We start from the raw sequence: 17,818 nt of genomic DNA, 5'->3' as shown, positions 1-17,818 counted from the left end.
GGCAACAAGGGCGTGTCACCACTACAGGGTGCGAAAGGGGCAGCATCAACGAGCACAACGTCGTTGTACCGCCGCAAACACGAACGCTTTGTGCTCACCTGCTCTTTGCGTCGAGTTCCCGGGCGGCGAGACGAACAACCTGGCGCGATGCGCTCAGCTCAGCAGCGTAATCGGCAAGGCGGAACTGGAGGGCCTGGAAGTCAGAGATCTTGCTGCCAAACTGCTTGCGCTCGTTCATGTACTCCACCGTCTGCAGCAGCGACGCCTGCGCCCCGCCAACGCTGCAGGATGCAATGTTGATGCGACCTATTGCAGGTGTGTATGTGTGGGGGGGGAGGGGGCGTGTGTGTGTGTGTCAGTGGACGTGTGTGCACGTTGGTGTTGAGGGTGGGAGAATGAGACCCGACATGGTAGGATGAATGGAGCGCATGAAAGCAACACATGCTGATCCGTTCAGGCCCCTGCTTTGTGCCACACCTCCGTTGATGCCGTCCATGGCAATGTTGAAGCCGCGGCCGACACCTTCCTCGCCACCGAGCACGCTGCTTGCAGGCACGCGCACATCCTCCATGATCACCATCCGCGTCGGCTGCGAGTTCCAGCCAAGCTGCGCAGACAGGAAGAGGGTCGTGTGAATGTGTGTGTGTGTGTGTGTGTGTGTGTGTGTGTGTGTGTGTGTGTGTGTGTGTGTGTGTAGAGGTCGTGAATGTGTGTGTGTGTGTGTGTGCAAGAGAGACAGAGAGAGAGAGAGATGGAGAGAGTAGTTGGGACAAGGGGGGGGGGGTTCTTGCAAGTGTGTGCATCACGCTGACCTTGCGTTCCTTGGCGCCAAAGGTGAGGCCGTCATCACGGTTCACGATAAAGCAAGAGATGCCCTTGGGTCCTGTCATGAATATGGAAGTAGATGTGATCGCGTGTGGGTGTGTGTAGGTGTGTGAATGTGCGTGAATGTGCGTGTGTGATTGTATCAGCCCTTGGTTGCACTGTTCTCACATTCCATCCCACCCACCACCACTATCACGCAATCACATCCACACCCGCATGCGGCTGAAACCCACCTGGCTCGCCGGTGCGCGCCATGATCAGATACACGTCCGTGTCGCCGCCGCCGCTGATGAAGGCCTTGCTGCCGTTGAGAATGTAGTCATCGCCTGCATTGCAACGTCACCACAGGCCGGCATGAGCAAGGGAGCCGGGAGCCGACACTGGCATCACAATGAACAAGCAGGCGAGAGAGAGAGAGCACAGCACTCACCGTCCTTCTTGGCTGTGGTGCGCAGGGCAGCTGCGTCGCTGCCGCTGCCGGGCTCCGTCAGACAGTAGGAGCCCATTTGCTGTCGATGCAGCGTTGACGCGAGGATGGTGCCGGGTGATGAGGAACGTGTGAGAAGGTGTGGGGAGGGGTTGATGGGAGGAGGGATAACGTTGGTTGTGCGTGAGGATGCAGTAGATACAGTACAGACAGGGTTGTCACCTCCATTGAAGCGAGGGCAGGCACGAACGTGGACCGCTGCTCCTCTGTGCCAAACTTGTCAATCATCCATGCACACATGTTGTGGATACTCAGGTACGCCGTTGTGCTGTTGGTTTGAGTGGGGCGATGGATGTGATGGTGAGTGTGTGTGTGTTGTGTGTTGTGTGTGTGTGTGTGTGTGCGTGCGTGTGTGTGTGTGTGTTGTGTGTGTGTGTTGTGTGTGTGTGTGTGTGTGTTGTGTGTATGTGTGAGTGTGTGTGTGTGTGTGTGTGTGTTGTGTGTGCAAAAGCTGGGACGGTTGCGTTCGTCTGTCTTGGTCCTGCACTATCGGTGTTACCTGGTGCAGCCGTGGGAGAGGGCCTCGAAGATGAGGCTGGCATCCATTCGGCTCATGCCACTGCCACCGTACTCCTTTGGAAAGGTGGTTGCAAGAGAAAGCCAGGGTGTGGCAGGATGAGTGAAGTGCGTGCACATATGAGTGCTCACGTGAACGAAGGGACGCTCACACGCACGCACACACGCATGCACAAGCATGGATTCACACGCACACACACAAGCACATGCACACACACAAGCACATGCACACACACAAGCACATGCACACACACAAGCACATGCACATGCACGTGCGCACCGACGAGGCGTAGATGGCACCAAGGCCAAGGCCAGCAAGCTGCCGCAGCGTTTCGACGGGGAACTCCTCCTTCTCATCCCAGTCTTGCATGTAAGGCAGCATCTCGCGGTAGGCAAAGCTGCGGCACATCTCCAGCACATCCAACTGCTCCTCGTTCAGACCAACATGCGCTGTGTGTGTGTGTGTGTGAGCGACGAAGCACGCGTGTGGGCACAAACACTGGTACGAAGCACACGCGTCCACGCACACAGCCAACGACGCTACTCACTGCTATCAAGGGCGACGGAGGACGCTGCACGGTGCGTTCGTTGCAGGGCAAATGCGAGAGCAGCGCTGCCTTGACCACCTGCCATTCGTGAGGCATGGTGGATCAAGGCAGGCGACACGCCGCGAACACAGCGACCAACAAGTTGCAACATCATCTGGGGTGGTGCAGGTGATGGTGGCGGGAAATTCGAAAAATGGCTTTGTGTGTGTGTGTGTCTCTGTGTGTGTCTGTGTGTGTGTGTGTGTCTGTGTGTCTGTGTGTGTGTGTGTGTGTGCGTGTGTGTGTGTGTGTGTGCTTGTGCGCTTGTGAGAGAGAGAGAGAGAGAAAGAGGCAGCAGTGTCGCAGGGTGCAAGCTGAAGAGTTGAGGTGTTGGCTGGGTGAGCACATGCAGTACCGCAGTAGCCTGCAGCACGCATCGCGTAGATGGCCAAATGCAAGAATGCACAGAGGCACAGTGCACAAGCAGGAAGTCTAGAAGTCTGTGCACTGCAGGATGCCACAGCTCTACAGCTCGGTAGTGCTTCGGCTCTTCTTTCTTCTCTGCTTCTCCGCTTTCTGTTCCTTGTGCTTGTGCTTGCGCTTGCGCTTCTTCTGCTTCCGCTAGCTCTCTTCCTCTCCCCCTTGTCCTCCTGTCGGCCCTGTGACCGACCCGGCTTTTCAGTTTACAGTCTTCGCTGCGCAGGAAGTTGGATGTTGAATGCATGCGATACTAGGGACAGGGATGCTGTGCTGTGCAAGCAGTCGCAGTCGGTGGCGTGAGAACAGTGATGCACACACACGGAGGGTGGAAAAAAAATGTATGCGATACTAGCTGTGCTGTGCAAGCAGTCGCAGTGGTGGTGCAGAGCAGCACACACATACACGCACACACAGGGCGTTCAGAAAAAAAATGAATGCGATACTAGCTGTGCTGTGCAAGCAGTCGCAGTGGTGGTGCAGAGCAGCACACACATACACACACACACAGAGCGAGGAGAAAAAAATGAATGCGATACTAGCTGTGTTGTGCAAGCAGTCGCAGTGGTGGTGCAGAGCAGCACACACATACACGCACACACAGAGCGTTCAGAAAGAAAAAAAATGTATGCGATACTAGCTGTGCTGTGCAAGCAGTCGCAGTGGTGGTGAAGAGGAGCACACACGAAGCAGCACACACAGAGCGTGGAGAAAAAAAATGAATGCGATACTAGAGACAGGGTTGCTGGAGGAAGAACAGTGATGCAGAGCAGCACACACACACACACACACACACACACACACACACACACACACACACACACACACACAGAGCGAGGAGAAAAAAAATGAATGCGATACTAGACCGGCGCTATAACCAACTAAGCCACGAGCCCCAATCAGGTGAGGGCCCGGTGAGATTCGAACTCACGGCCTCCGGTTTTCTGTGTATCTTCAACCCGTAACCTTGCGGCTACCGGGGTTTTCTTGTTGTTGTGTGGTGGAAAATTGGCCATTTCAAAATTGCAGGTGGAGAAGGAGCGGGCTTTGTTGTTCTCGCGCCAACATTCTGCTTGCTTCTTGTGACTTGTGAGAGAATAAGAGCTTAAGAGGCGAGGAGGATGAACACAGGGCAACAGAACTCGTGAACCGTACGAGCGTAGGGCTAGGCTGTCTCCTCTCAGAAGCATCCACCCAGGTCTCCAATGTGCTGCAAACCAAGCAACCAACCACCAACCACCACAATCACCGCACACAACCGCAAGGGGGAAAGAACCCACGTCAAAGGCACACCATCATGATGCCACGTAGGCATGTGACTCTCTGACTCTTGTGACTGGAGAGCTGTCTTCTCTTGCTGTCTTGCTGTGATGTGGTCAGTCAGCGTAGCAGCTTGGCTTGAAGGCAGGCTTGGGCTTGGGGTGAACCTGCAGGAGTGAAGGTCTGAAGGTGCGTTCTAGCTGCTGCCACACGGCTGCCTGGCTGCTGCCCTTGACGTGTGCTTGAGTGTTTTCCCTTTGTTTCATCCCCTTCAAAGAATATCCCTTCTATTATGCTACGGTGGCTGTCACACAGGCCTCAAGGCACTGCTGGCACCAGACAAACAAACAAGCATGATCACTTCATGCAACAGGAACAAGGCTCCTGCTCGCTTGCTTGGACTGGGGAAGAAGTGAAGAAGTGAGTGCGCGAGGAACGGAAAGGAAGGGAAGGACGTGGAGAGACTGACATCAACGTCATGTGGGCTACAGCGGCTTACCAATCACAGCGATGAGCAAGGAGACCAGAAGCCAAGAACAACAAGAAAGAAGCCAAGAAGAGCAAGAAAAAGAAGAAACGTCAGCCTCAAACAAGCATGAGCCATATGCACAACCTAAACACACACACGCACACGCACACACGCACACGCAAGGAGAATCTTGTTCCTTCTTCGCTTGACGGCTATGCCGCTGTGCTGCCCAGCTCGCATTTCTTCGCCTGTTGCACAAGCTTCAGGGCGTGGCCCATTGCCACACCGGACGCCCGAAGTGTCTGCATGGTCAGCTCGCCCATCTGAACGAGCCCAACAAGCACATCCAGCGAGTCGATGCCGTGCTCCAGCAACGCTGGTTCGACGTGCGGCAGTAGGGAGTGGCGGTCGAGCCACTGCAACAGCTCGGGTTCAAAGAGCGACGAGGCGGAAGAGGGCGATGGGGTGGTAGGCGGCGGTGGAGCAGGAGTTGTCGCGGTGGTGGTGGTGGAGGATGAAGAAGACGACTGCAGGGCAGGGAAGCAAGTGGGTGGGTGAAGCAGAGCGTGAGCGTCGAGTGGAAGAAGAGGAAAGGAAGAGAGTTCGCCTGCATGCATGCATGCATGCATGCACACACCATACCTGCGTGGATTGACGTGCAGTTGCTGCTCCACTCCCTGCTTGCTCCTCACTCCTGGCAGAGACGACGACCTGGCGCACCTTCTCCGCAATGTCGCGCAATTGCGACGTGCAGTCCCCAGTGGCGTCCAATGCAACCACGGCATCAATGTCCAACAGCGACAGCACAGTCTCACGTACACTCTTGTGTTGTTGTGGCGGCGGCAAGCGCAGCACCTGCGACAAGTACTGGTCCAGTGCTGCTGCCGTTTCCTTGCTCACAACATCTGGCAGGGACTTCGCAAGTCGCTTCAGGCGCTCCAACGAGTCGTACTCGCTCACTTCAGTCCTGCTCACGCTGTTGTCGTTTACATTGTGCCATGCGCTGCCCACGACCACGGGTACGACGCGATGGAGGCGGATCTTGGCGTGCTGCTCCTTCTCATCTTCTTCATGAGCCCGTTGGTACTCGCGCAGCGCCAGCATCGTCATCCACTCCAGCAGCACGTTGTCGCAGTAGTCGCTGTGCTGCAGCTGCCTCGTCTGCATGATGGTGGCAGCAGAGACGATGGGGCAGGCCACCAGGCTCAGCCCAATCGCTGTCATGAACGACAACTTGAAGTTGAGGCCCGTCTCCAGGTTATTGGCGTCCAGGAATGCGATCAGGTTGCGCTGCTCCAAGCGCGGGTGCAGCGCCATCACCAGCCCACTGCTGGCGCGTTGCCTGTTGTGGTTGCGGGAGAGGGGGGGGGGTTGGAGGAGGTAGTGATGAGATGAGGGGAAGGTGCATGCAGTAGTTGTGGCTAGTTGGTGGAAGTGACAGACACATAGTTGCACGCACACACACACACACACACACACACACACACACACACACACACACACACACACACACACACACACCTCACCGGTAGCTGATGAAGACGTCGTACTTGTCCTGCAGGCCGAGAACGGGCAAGAGAGGGCCATACTTGGTGACCAGGTCATCGGGCGACAGCAGTTGTTCGTCCACCCACATGTCCTGCTTGCTCTTGTGGTGGTGCAGCACGTCCTCAAAGAAGAGCAGCGTCTTGTCATCGTACGGCAGCAGGAGGCTGCTCTTCAGCTCAGGATAGCGCTCTCTGGCGGCCTCGCTAATCATCTTGTGCAGCATGTGCAGCATGGCGCGCGGCTGCGCACTCGTGATCTTCATCTTGATGCCGCCAACAGCCGGCACAAGCTGCAGCTCTAGCTTGGTCGACTCCATGAAGCAAACGGCGTGGGTGCGGCTCAGCTTGGCCTCCTGCGATGCACCGTGCTGTGCATGCGCCATCACATAAGCCAGAACAATGGTGAAGAGACCCTCTGGCAGGAACGACGCGTTCTGTGCATCTTCAACACGCACGCTCGCGGCCTTCTTGAATTGCTTCAGGCTGAAGGCGACATATGCCGTCTTCTCCTCGTGCCCAGCATATGGGTTGACCTGTTGTGCTGCTGTCGTGCTCAGAGTGACAGATTCCATCGTGCTGCTGTGGCGAATGGTCATCGGCAGGATGGCTGGGACCAGGTACTGCTGCTGCTCTGGACTGTTGCCCTTGCTCTGGCTCGCATCGTTGTCACCGTGGCCGGAGTTGGTGCGGGCGAGCGCTCTGCTGCTGTCCACCAGCTTGGGTGGAGAGTAGTCAATGCACAGCCCGTAGTTCATCATGAGGCGCAGGAATGGGTCAACCAAGTTGCTGTCCACGTCGTTCCACAGCACGTCCAGCAGACGGCGGTGCAGGATGCCGCGGTCAACGAGGTCGTCCCACAGTTGCGCGCCAACGGCCCTCGCCTCGCGATCACGCACATCGCGGTGCAGGTCAAAGTTGCGGATGACGCGCGTCATCGTGTCCACCGCCCACTGCGGACTCAGGATCACATAGTCTTCCATGCCTGGCACGTGATCGTAGTACAACGCCATCGAGTACAAGTGCAGGAACTGGAGGCAAGCCCTCGTCTCGTCATGTGTGCGCAGCCCACAGGTGCGCGCAATCTCTGCCACCTCGTCAAAGGTGAGCAGCGGTCGTTTCTCGTCGCGGGCAATGGCGTTGAGCTTGTCGTAGAGGTGGAGGTACGGCACAGCCACCTCCTGGCTCACGTATTCCTGCGCCAGTGCTGTGGAGGAGATGGTTTGGCGCAGGTCCTGGATCATGGGGTCATTAATAGACTTGGTGTTGTCGATGGGCCAGAACCACAGGCCGTGCTTGTCGTTGTGGATGACGCCAGGAAAGGCCGGGTTGTGGCGCAGGCGGCTGTAGATGTCGCGTGATATGTGCTCGTGCTGCTTACGCTTGCTGATCACATCAGCGAAGGTGCCGACGATGTGGACGGGTGCACCCTTGGCGTGGAGGTGGAGGGAAGACAACCAGTGCTCCATAAACTCCCACGTCTCTGTCCGCTTGCTCTCGTCCTGGTGCAGCAGATCCTCCATGGAGAACACCAGCAGGTACACCGCGTACCTGTTGGGTGGGTGAGGGTGTCGGGGTGAGGGAAGGTGTGGCGGTGGACAGGGGGCAGAGCACACACACATACACGCACACACACACGCACACACACACACACACGCGCGCGCGCGCACACACAACCTGTACTCACTTGGTGAGGAAGAAAGGGTGAAAGATGTAGAAGGTGGACTGGCCGCCCAAGTCAAACACCTTGAACGTGACACGTGCTTTGCCCTCGCCCATGACGGCGTCCACGTTGAACTCCTTGATCGCTTTCTCCATTTCCTCCGCAGACATGCCGGTTGCGGCGGTGGTGCTGTTGTCACGCGCAGCAGCATCACTGTGGCTGGAAGGGTTCACGGTGGCTTGCTTCTTGGGCGCAGATGCTGACATCTGAGACGTCTTGCTGGGCTTTGGGACGGTCGATGTCGACGTGTGTGAGGATGGCTGTGGCTGTGTCTCCTTTGAATTCTGTAACTGCTTCTGCTTCAGCTTGGCAGCCGTTGCTTTCTTTGCCTTCTCAGCTTCCTTCTGCCGCTGTTGCTGTTTGTGTTGGGCAATGCGGCTCTCAAAGTTCGCCCTCGCCTTCATCATCGCCTGCTTCATTTGCAAGTCCACGCCCGATTCCTGCGCCAGCGCCGTGCCGCAGAGGCTGCGCATCAATTCCGAGATCTCCGCATCCAGCTCCTGCAAAGGTTGTGTGTGTGTGTGTGTGTGTGTGTGTGTGTGTGTGTGTGTGTGTCATCGTGTCACTCACAACACCCCTCTTCTTCACACGCGCACGCGCGCCACACATTCCATACACGCACCAGCAAGGGTACACACCTGCCAGTTGTGAATGTCCATGGATTCGACAATGACGGCGAGGTCGGTTGTGGCAGCGCCAGGCGTGGAGTGCTCGTGCTCGTTGAAGTTGTGACCCATGAGCGAGTGGAACGTGGAAGTCTTGCCGGCGCGCCCCTGACCAATGAAGATGAGCTTGGCCCTGCCCGCCATGGTCGCGTTGAAGCGCACAATGATCTCTCGCATGTGCTGCTGAAGACGCTCCCTGCGCCCCTGCTCGGGCTGGAGGCAGAGCAAGGCATGGTGTGTGACATGGTGGCGTGAGTGAGCAAGCGACAGTATGTTGGGAACCGAGCACGAAGAGCATGAATAACGTGAGTAGTGCCATGCACATGCACATATGTTACTTGCATGGCAGGAACATCTCTGATCACTCACGTCTTGTGCTGCTTCTTGCTTGGGTTCGACGGAAGAGATGGGTGCAGATGCGTCTTCAGTCTTCTTTGGCTGCTGTTGTGGTTGTTGCTGGGGTTTGCTGTCTGGGTCAAGACCTTGGATGCTGGTGATGGCGTGGAAATTGCGTTTCTGCGCCACCATGAATGGTGTTCCGCCCTGTGAATAGTTGAGGTGTGGACAGAGTGAGCGAGCACAGAAACAGTGCACGGTCAAAAACAACTGCAATTGTGCAACGAAGTCGTCGCACCCACGGCACTCGCGCGCACCCTGATGTTCTTGATGGTAGCGTCTGCGCCCTTCTCCAGGAGCAGCTGCACAATGGCGGGTTGGTTGTGCCTGCAGGCAACGTGCAGCGGTGTGTCGCCCTGTGGTTGGATGATGGACAGTGGGAGTGGGGAAAAGGGCAAGTGGTGAGAACCATGGCAGCGAACACACAACTCGCTGCAAGAACAAACCACCCGCTTCACAAGCACGAGCACACATATGCACATGCACCTGTTCATCCTGTTCGTTGATGTCCGCGTGGTCGTGTTGAATGAAAGAAGTGACAGCTTCGACGTCGCCGCTCTTGCAGGCAGCAAACAGTTGCCTCTGCTGTTGTTGCTGTTCATTGTCTGCAGCTGCTTCCGGTCGCTGATGTTCCGCTTCCGGTCGCTGTTCGTCTTGGTCGTTGTGCGTGGTGTCGCGTTGTTGCTTCTTCTTCTCCTCGCGCGCTTCGTTGAAGGCCGCCTCGCCCTCCTGGTCATCGTACCTGTCATGCCACAAAGATGGGACGGGGCCAGAACGAGAATATGAGAGGACAAGGGGCAAGAAACGGGAGGGGGCGAACGGTCGCAAGGGCAAACAAACGTTGACCGACCAGTTGCCTGTGTCGAGCTCGCGGTCGAGGGGCAGGGCGGCACCAAAGGCACGGGCGGTGGTAGTGGAGTTCTTCTTCATACTGAACGGGACACGTGGTGGAGGTGGGTTAAAGAGGAGGAAGTGTAAAGGACATGGGTCAGGAGGGTTGGTGGTTGTGGAGATACGCAAGGCAAACACAGAGGAACGCGTGCACTCAGGGGCGATTGATCACACAGACACACAGAAGTCACAGTTGTTCGTGAGGCAGGTGCAGCACAAGCGACAAACCAGAGCGTTTCCAGCGTGCGGTTCTGGTCCAGGGCGGCTCCCAGCGCCGCACCACCAACTGGAGTGATAGAGTTGCTGAACAAGCTGAAATTGGCAAACAGCCACGTTGGAAGAGAAGAGAAACGGGTAGGCAAGCCACACATGGATGAAAGTGGGTTGTAGATGGGCCATGTGTACGCGCTTGCACGTCAGGTTCAACGACTTGCAGTCACAATGTCAGACAATGCAAGTTGCACAAAATGTGGTAGCGCTTGTGGCGCAGTGCTGTACGGGAGCATTGTTGGTCAAACAAGCATGTCGCAGAGACATTGTGCGTGGCTCGGTCTGCACAGGGGTAAGTGGGTACTGCAGAAGCAACGCCTAAAGACGCAGTGTAAAGAGGTTCTTCCACTCACGTGAGTGCTTTGAGGGTCGTGTTGTGCTGCAGCTTCTCCGCCAATGCCACAGCGCCGTCATCACTGATGCCATTGCTTTGGAGGCTGTGCACACAGAAGAGAGATAGGTAGATAGACAGATAGACAGATAGACAGAGAGAGGACGAGAGTGGGAGGTTGATGACAACATGAGGAAGCGATGAGTGGGCCACAAGCACATATCAAGCAAGCAGACATTGAGTCTTGCACACCCACACAAGCATATACTCAAAGTGAGTGCCTTCAATGTATGTGTGCTCACACTCACTCGAGGGTTGTGAGGGTCGTGTTGTGCTTCAGCATCTCCGCCAACGCCACAGCCCCCTCATCGCTGATGTGGTTGATACTCAGGCTGAGGGCACAAGAGAGAAAGGGGGGGTGGGAGGTTCATGACCGCGTTCGTGGTGGTGAGGAGGAGCGACGAGTATATGACAAGCAGTTAGTGTTTGCACACGAGAGCACACACACACACACATACACACACACACACACAACCACACAACCACATGCTCAAAGCGAGCGTCAGTTCATGTGTGTGTCCACACTCACTAGAGGGTTTTGAGGGTTGTGTTGTGCTTCAGTACCTCCGCCAACGCCACGACGGCCGCGTCGCCTATGGAGTTGGCACTCAGGCTATGCATAGGAAAGGAGGAGTGAGGGTATGTGAGAGTGAGTGGGAGTGAGAGCAAGGAGTGGCAGGTTAGTGATAGCATCGGCGGGCAGTGAGGAAGCCATGAGTATATGACGAGCACATGGGACAGCAAACAGCTGTTGAGCTTGCACGCAAAACAACACAAACACAGACTCCAAGCAAGTGCCTTCAGGCATGCGTGTTCACTCACTTGAGTACTGTGATGGTCGTGTTGTGCTTCAGCATCTCCGCCAACGCTACAGCGCCCGCGTCGCCGATGGAGTTGTGGTGCAGGCTGTGCACACAAGAAAGAGAAGGAGGGAGTAGTATGTGGTGTATGACAGCATACGTGATGGTGAGGAAGCAATGAGTGGGCCACGAGGACATGGATCAGCAAGCAGATATCGAGTCTTGCACAAGTGCACACGCATACGCTCACATCGGGTGCCTTCAATGCATGTGTGTGTCCACACTCACCTGAGTAGTGTGAGGGTCGTGTTGAGCTTCAGCATCTCCGCCAACGCCACAGCGCCCCCAGGGCCGATGGAGTTGCCATTCAGGCTGTGCACACACAAGAGAGGAGGAGGGGATCGATGACAGCATACGGTGGTGAGGAGGAACGCGGTGTGGGTGACGAACACATGGGACGGCATACAGTCAGGGCCTGCATAAATGCACAAGCCCTACCACACAACCAGGTGTTCGAACTGGGTGCCTGCAATGCATGTGTGTGTTCACTCACAAGAGCTGTTCGAGGGTCGTGTTGTGTTTCAGCATCTCGGTCAATGCCACGGCGCCGGCGTCGCCAATGGAGTTGTTGTGCAGGCTGCACACACGAAAGGGCAGGGAGCAAAGGTGACCACACGCAAAGCGCGCCATGAAACGAGAGGCATGAATGAGAAGGGAGAGGGCGCAGAGAAGGGAAAGGGCGCAACGTGCAACTTCAAACCAATCAGCCATGTGTGTGACACGATGCAGTCCACATCACCCCGTACCGAAGGTCTTTGAGGCAGGTGTTGTCCTTGAGCGCTTCGGCCACTGCACGGCCTCCACTGTCGCCGAGGCCAACTTTCCTCAAGCTGCAGTTCCAAATTGTGTGTCGTGCGCAAGAGAATGAGAAGAGAGCAACCTGTCACGAATGTACACTCCCTTTGTGTGTCCAGGTTGTGCGAGCCCCCTTTGTACAATGTACACAAAGGCAAAATACAACAAGCTTGTCACAAGTGACGGACAAACGAAGTCGAGTGGAAGAAAAGGCACAACCACAAGCAATGTCCTTGATCCCTTTTCTCCAGCAAATGCAGCAAATGCATGCTCCAACATGTCGCTTGCGTTATCTCACCGCACAGAGTCCCTACACGTGTTGTTGGCGATGGCTCTAATACAGTCCTTGTCCCACTTCTTCGACTTCGTCTTCGCCAACAAGGCCTCCATGCTTTCACTCGAGGACATGCGTTCACGCTCTTCCCTTTGCCTTGCCTCTTCTTCTGCTCTCTGTCTTGCGTCCTCCTCCCTCTGTCTTGCCTCTTCTTCGTCCCTCGACCTGTCCTTCTTCGTCCCTCTCAACCTCGCAAACATCTTGGCCAGTGGTTGCAGCTGAGTTGTTGTTTTGGGGTGGAGGATGGATGCGGGGTCTCCTCCTCTCCTCCTTTTGCCTTGGTGGGCTTGTCCTGACGTACGTGCTTTCCTGTCTCTTGTTCTGCTGTGGCTGGAGGGCTGGAACGACGCAAAACAACACAACAAACAACCCCCCACACGCCTGCTTGCAGTGCTTGCTTCTTCTTCCCTTCTCTTCTTCTGCTTGCTGCTTGCTGTGTGTGTCTTTCTTGGGGCGTTTTCCTTTTCACAAACACCCCGCACCCCGCGAAAAGTACATCAAGACTTCCACCATTCCTCTCTCACCAGCCACGAAAACTCCCAGCTGTCCTTTCCTCCTTCTCCTTTGTTTGTTTTTCCCTCGCTTACTGTGAAGCAAACACAACAACCACCACTCTCAACAAACCAGCCAGCCATCCAGTGGTTGAGTTGATTGTGCTGCAGTGCCCTCCTCTCCTCTCCTCTCCTCCTCTCTCCCCTCCTCTCTGCTCTGCTCTGGTGAGAGCGCTGCTCCATGTCCAGTGCAGAAGTGCGTACCACTTCTTCTCTCTTCTTCTTTCTTCCTTCTCTCCCACTGACTGGCTGAGTTGACTGCATAACCCTCACCACCCACAGCACCATTTCCATTTCCCTTCCTTCCTTTTCCTTCCTTCCTTCCCCCCCCCCTCAGCCCGTGTTCCCTCCTTCCCTCTCCAACACTCACTCACATCTCTCTCAACCAACCAACAATCAGCCACCATTGCACTGCATGCGGCAGTGGCAACGCTGGCCGACGTGGTAACCAGAAGGAATGGCCAATCTCCTTCTCTTTGCTCTTTTGCTCGCCAACACAACAGCAGCAGCAGCAGCACGGGCTGAGAGCGACAAGGAGCAGAAGGAGACGGTTGTGTGAATCACATGAGAAGAACCATACAAGATCCTTCTTGACCCGCTGCCTCGACGACGATGTTGGATGCTCCCCCCTCTGACTGAAAGCAGGAAAGTGGTGCTGTCGCTGTTCGACATTGACGCCATGATTGTACTGGGAGACTGGGTGTAAAGCACTAAGTCGTTGTTGTCTGCGCTAAGAATGATAGCAAGCAGCTAAGCAGCGCAGTGACCAGGGTCTGCACATCTATCCACGCACGTAAGCACGCGTGTGTGTGTGTGTGTGGGGGGGGTGCTTTGGCAATTGCCACAAGTGGCTGCTCAGCTCCAGCGCTACTGTTGTCCTTGTTTTGTGCCCAGGGTACCAGGCCCATGTTGTGTCGAGCGAATGGCACCAGACTACCAAAGCGATGCAAGCACAGCCAAAGTCGCAGCCACTCGCCAGTATGTGTACACGGCTTGACGCCTTGCATATGTGTGCGTATTGATCTCTGTGCGTGGGCGTGTCTCTGTCCGTGATGTGTTGGCTCACAATGAGCCTGCGCCGCCTGCTCCTCCCTTTGAACTGTCAGCCGGTGGTATGCCGCGTTTCGTTTGACCTCGATGCGTTGTGCTTTTGATGTACAGAGCATCCTGAACGCTCATCTAATACACCGTTCGACAAGACATCCAAGCTAATGGAACCAGCGCGAGTGCACACACACACATCACAGCACACACACACACACAAACACAATCACAGCACGCGTACCAAGAAGCGTCGGCGTTACAGCTTCTGTATGGGTTGAAGACGCTTGTGTTTCCTTCTCTTGGCGTTGTGGTGAGGCATCAGCCTTCGTCAGCCCTCATCGTTGCCAGCAAACGGACCAGATCGGCGACGGACGACATGCCCTGTGTGTCCACTGTGGTGCCAAGGTGCTCGGATGCAAGCCGCAGCAGCAAGTCCCGCATAACTGCGTGCTGTCTTTGCATGCCACTGCCATTGTTCATCTTCTCCTGCTGCGTGAGTACTTCAGCGCGAACATCCTCCAGTCGTTGATAAAGGTCGTCGCGGTAGAGCTTGGCGGCTGTGCGATCGTGAGGAGGAGGACGGAGCTTTCTCGCCTCATTCCTGGCTGCGTCTGCTGCCGCTTCAATGCCACTGCCTTGCAAACCTTCGGGGCCGAATGTGTCCAGGAGCGCGGCGTCAAGGCGAAAGTGCAGTGGTATGAAGAGTACCTTGTCGAGCACGCCCGTGGTGTGCAGATCTTTGAGCTTGCCCTTGTTGTCGATGGAGGCCATGGGTGTGGTGCAGATGTCCACGAGGCGGCAGTGGTGGAGAAGTTGCTTGAGCCCATCAAAGTCGTCGTGGAAGCGAGACCCTCGAAGTGTGACGACGAGGCCATTATCGTGCACCTTGCCTTTGTCTTGCAACAGCTCGGCCGCTTCAGCCACGTATGTCAGGTCGCCGTCGAGAAGATTGCAGAACGCGAGGTTCAAGCACCTGACGCTCTTGTCGGGGATGTCCTGCAGCCAGCCCACAATGTCATCCTTGAGAGAAGAGATTTGCTTCTCTCCGGTGAGGTTGATCTTCGATGATGTGTAGCGGCTTGACAAGTCGAGCGTGTTCCACTTGGCCAACGTCTTGGTTGGTGCGAGCACTTGCCCTCGCCCTTGGTGCGTATCAATGTCAACTGGCTCATCTCCCTCCTCAGAATGTTGGAAGAAGAACAGCCGAGCCAGCTTGCGCAGATGCGTGTTTCGCGGGAATGGTTCCGCCAGCGTTTCAGGACCAGCGAAGGCAAAGTCTGCCATGCGGTAGAAGCTCAGGTATGGCTGCAAGGGCTTAAACTTGTCGGCATCTTTGCAGAGGTCCACGACCGCGGTCGTTGTCGTGGACATCTTCCTCTTCGTGTGTGCCGATGTGCAGGCTTGTGTGCTGCGTGTGGCAGGGGAATTTGTTGTCGAGCAAGCAAGCAAGACTGCTGTTGTTTCGCTTTCGGTTGTGTCGGAGTTGTAGTCGAGGTTTTGCTGTCGTACGTGTTCGTTGGCGGCAGGAAAGTCTTCACTAGGGAGAGAGAGAGCTGTGTAGGCAGGTCGCGCGCTAGTGGGCTGTTGTCATCTCAACAACAACACCGCGTGGTTGCCATCATTGGAGACACCAAGTACTGGGTACTAGCACTAAGGCACTAGGACAGTGCAGGTCACGACAGCACATGCTTGTTCCTCGCGCACTCACTTCTTCACTTCTTCCCCAGTCCAAGCAAGCGAGCAGGAGCCTTGTTTCTGTTGCATGAAGTGATCATGCTTGTTTGTTTGTCTGGTGCCAGCAGTGCCTTGAGGCCTGTGTGACAGCCACCGTAGCATAATAGAAGGGATATTCTTTGAAGGGGATGAAACAAAGGGAAAACACTCAAGCACACGTCAAGGGCAGCAGCCAGGCAGCCGTGTGGCAGCAGCTAGAACGCACCTTCAGACCTTCACTCCTGCAGGTTCACCCCAAGCCCAAGCCTGCCTTCAAGCCAAGCTGCTACGCTGACTGACCACATCACAGCAAGACAGCAAGAGAAGACAGCTCTCCAGTCACAAGAGTCAGAGAGTCACATGCCTACGTGGCATCATGATGGTGTGCCTTTGACGTGGGTTCTTTCCCCCTTGCGGTTGTGTGCGGTGATTGTGGTGGTTGGTGGTTGGTTGCTTGGTTTGCAGCACATTGGAGACCTGGGTGGATGCTTCTGAGAGGAGACAGCCTAGCCCTACGCTCGTACGGTTCACGAGTTCTGTTGCCCTGTGTTCATCCTCCTCGCCTCTTAAGCTCTTATTCTCTCACAAGTCACAAGAAGCAAGCAGAATGTTGGCGCGAGAACAACAAAGCCCGCTCCTTCTCCACCTGCAATTTTGAAATGGCCAATTTTCCACCACACAACAACAAGAAAACCCCGGTAGCCGCAAGGTTACGGGTTGAAGATACACAGAAAACCGGAGGCCGTGAGTTCGAATCTCACCGGGCCCTCACCTGATTGGGGCTCGTGGCTTAGTTGGTTATAGCGCCGGTCTAGTATCGCATTCATTTTTTTTCTCCTCGCTCTGTGTGTGTGTGTGTGTGTGTGTGTGTGTGTGTGTGTGTGTGTGTGTGTGTGTGTGTGTGTGTGCTGCTCTGCATCACTGTTCTTCCTCCAGCAACCCTGTCTCTAGTATCGCATTCATTTTTTTTCTCCACGCTCTGTGTGTGCTGCTTCGTGTGTGCTCCTCTTCACCACCACTGCGACTGCTTGCACAGCACAGCTAGTATCGCATACATTTTTTTTCTTTCTGAACGCTCTGTGTGTGCGTGTATGTGTGTGCTGCTCTGCACCACCACTGCGACTGCTTGCACAACACAGCTAGTATCGCATTCATTTTTTTCTCCTCGCTCTGTGTGTGTGTGTATGTGTGTGCTGCTCTGCACCACCACTGCGACTGCTTGCACAGCACAGCTAGTATCGCATTCATTTTTTTTCTGAACGCCCTGTGTGTGCGTGTATGTGTGTGCTGCTCTGCACCACCACTGCGACTGCTTGCACAGCACAGCTAGTATCGCATACATTTTTTTTCCACCCTCCGTGTGTGTGCATCACTGTTCTCACGCCACCGACTGCGACTGCTTGCACAGCACAGCATCCCTGTCCCTAGTATCGCATGCATTCAACATCCAACTTCCTGCGCAGCGAAGACTGTAAACTGAAAAGCCGGGTCGGTCACAGGGCCGACAGGAGGACAAGGGGGAGAGGAAGAGAGCTAGCGGAAGCAGAAGAAGCGCAAGCGCAAGCACAAGCACAAGGAACAGAAAGCGGAGAAGCAGAGAAGAAAGAAGAGCCGAAGCACTACCGAGCTGTAGAGCTGTGGCATCCTGCAGTGCACAGACTTCTAGACTTCCTGCTTGTGCACTGTGCCTCTGTGCATTCTTGCATTTGGCCATCTACGCGATGCGTGCTGCAGGCTACTGCGGTACTGCATGTGCTCACCCAGCCAACACCTCAACTCTTCAGCTTGCACCCTGCGACACTGCTGCATCCACACACACACACACAAGCACACACACACACACACACCCACACACACACCTACACACACACACCTACACACCCACACACACCTACACACACTCACCCTGTTCAGCATCCCCAGCGGCTACCCCCCTGCCTTCCACCGTGACCCTTCACACGTCCACCCTTAACCCTACTCCTCCCAATTCACACCACCACTCACAGACAGCTGGCATGCACGTCGTTCCTGTGCCCGTGTATCACTGCTGCACTTGCAAACAAAGCATGCCTGCATGCCA

General features: G+C 55.6%; 3 protein-coding genes across 4 annotated transcripts in view; all 3 read right to left on the bottom strand.

Moving 5' to 3' along the window:
• Window positions 1–2,557, bottom strand: part of PTSG_01262 (acyl-CoA dehydrogenase domain-containing protein) — a 9,907-nt gene extending 7,350 nt beyond the window's left edge. Inside the window, exons 1-9 of the mRNA XM_004997176.1 lie at window positions 2,377–2,557; window positions 2,109–2,278; window positions 1,812–1,885; window positions 1,475–1,580; window positions 1,256–1,334; window positions 1,059–1,151; window positions 813–883; window positions 478–607; window positions 99–306 (exon numbers count right to left, since the gene is read on the bottom strand). Coding sequence (XP_004997233.1) covers window positions 99–306; window positions 478–607; window positions 813–883; window positions 1,059–1,151; window positions 1,256–1,334; window positions 1,475–1,580; window positions 1,812–1,885; window positions 2,109–2,278; window positions 2,377–2,530 — 1,085 coding nt within the window. The 5' untranslated portion in view covers window positions 2,531–2,557. The remainder of the gene's footprint in view (window positions 1–98; window positions 307–477; window positions 608–812; window positions 884–1,058; window positions 1,152–1,255; window positions 1,335–1,474; window positions 1,581–1,811; window positions 1,886–2,108; window positions 2,279–2,376) is intronic.
• Window positions 2,558–4,677: 2,120 nt separating this feature from the next.
• On the bottom strand, window positions 4,678–12,633 carry PTSG_11700. Of its 2 annotated transcripts, XM_004997175.1 has the most exons (18): window positions 12,395–12,633; window positions 12,048–12,131; window positions 11,795–11,878; window positions 11,530–11,613; window positions 11,264–11,347; window positions 10,971–11,054; window positions 10,690–10,773; window positions 10,404–10,487; window positions 10,009–10,092; window positions 9,736–9,820; window positions 9,376–9,534; window positions 9,147–9,245; window positions 8,863–9,036; window positions 8,467–8,706; window positions 7,793–8,328; window positions 6,088–7,656; window positions 5,204–5,903; window positions 4,678–5,088 (listed from the first exon to the last, which is right to left on the bottom strand). In XM_004997175.1, the coding sequence occupies exons 1-18, from the start codon at window positions 12,628–12,630 to the stop codon at window positions 4,774–4,776; spliced, it is 4,785 nt and encodes a 1,594-aa protein (XP_004997232.1). In that variant the 5' UTR covers window positions 12,631–12,633; the 3' UTR covers window positions 4,678–4,773. The 2 variants fall into 2 exon arrangements, with proteins under 2 accessions (XP_004997232.1, XP_004997231.1); XM_004997174.1 differs by lacking the exons at window positions 9,736–9,820; window positions 10,009–10,092; window positions 10,404–10,487; ... (5 more) ...; window positions 12,048–12,131; window positions 12,395–12,633 and having other exon boundaries at window positions 9,376–9,573.
• A 1,710-nt stretch (window positions 12,634–14,343) lies between these two features.
• On the bottom strand, window positions 14,344–15,396 carry PTSG_01259 (uncharacterized protein; the record flags this gene model as incomplete). The annotated part of the gene is made up of 1 exon (XM_004997173.1): window positions 14,344–15,396. The coding sequence occupies one exon, from the start codon at window positions 15,394–15,396 to the stop codon at window positions 14,344–14,346; it is 1,053 nt and encodes a 350-aa protein (XP_004997230.1).
• Window positions 15,397–17,818: the final 2,422 nt, after the last annotated feature.

This window comes from Salpingoeca rosetta, assembly GCF_000188695.1.
Source record: "Salpingoeca rosetta unplaced genomic scaffold supercont1.4, whole genome shotgun sequence".
Taxonomy (NCBI): Eukaryota; class Choanoflagellata; order Craspedida; family Salpingoecidae; genus Salpingoeca; species Salpingoeca rosetta.
Note: the sequence above shows the minus strand (reverse complement) of the source record. Positions and strands in the feature narration are given on the sequence as shown.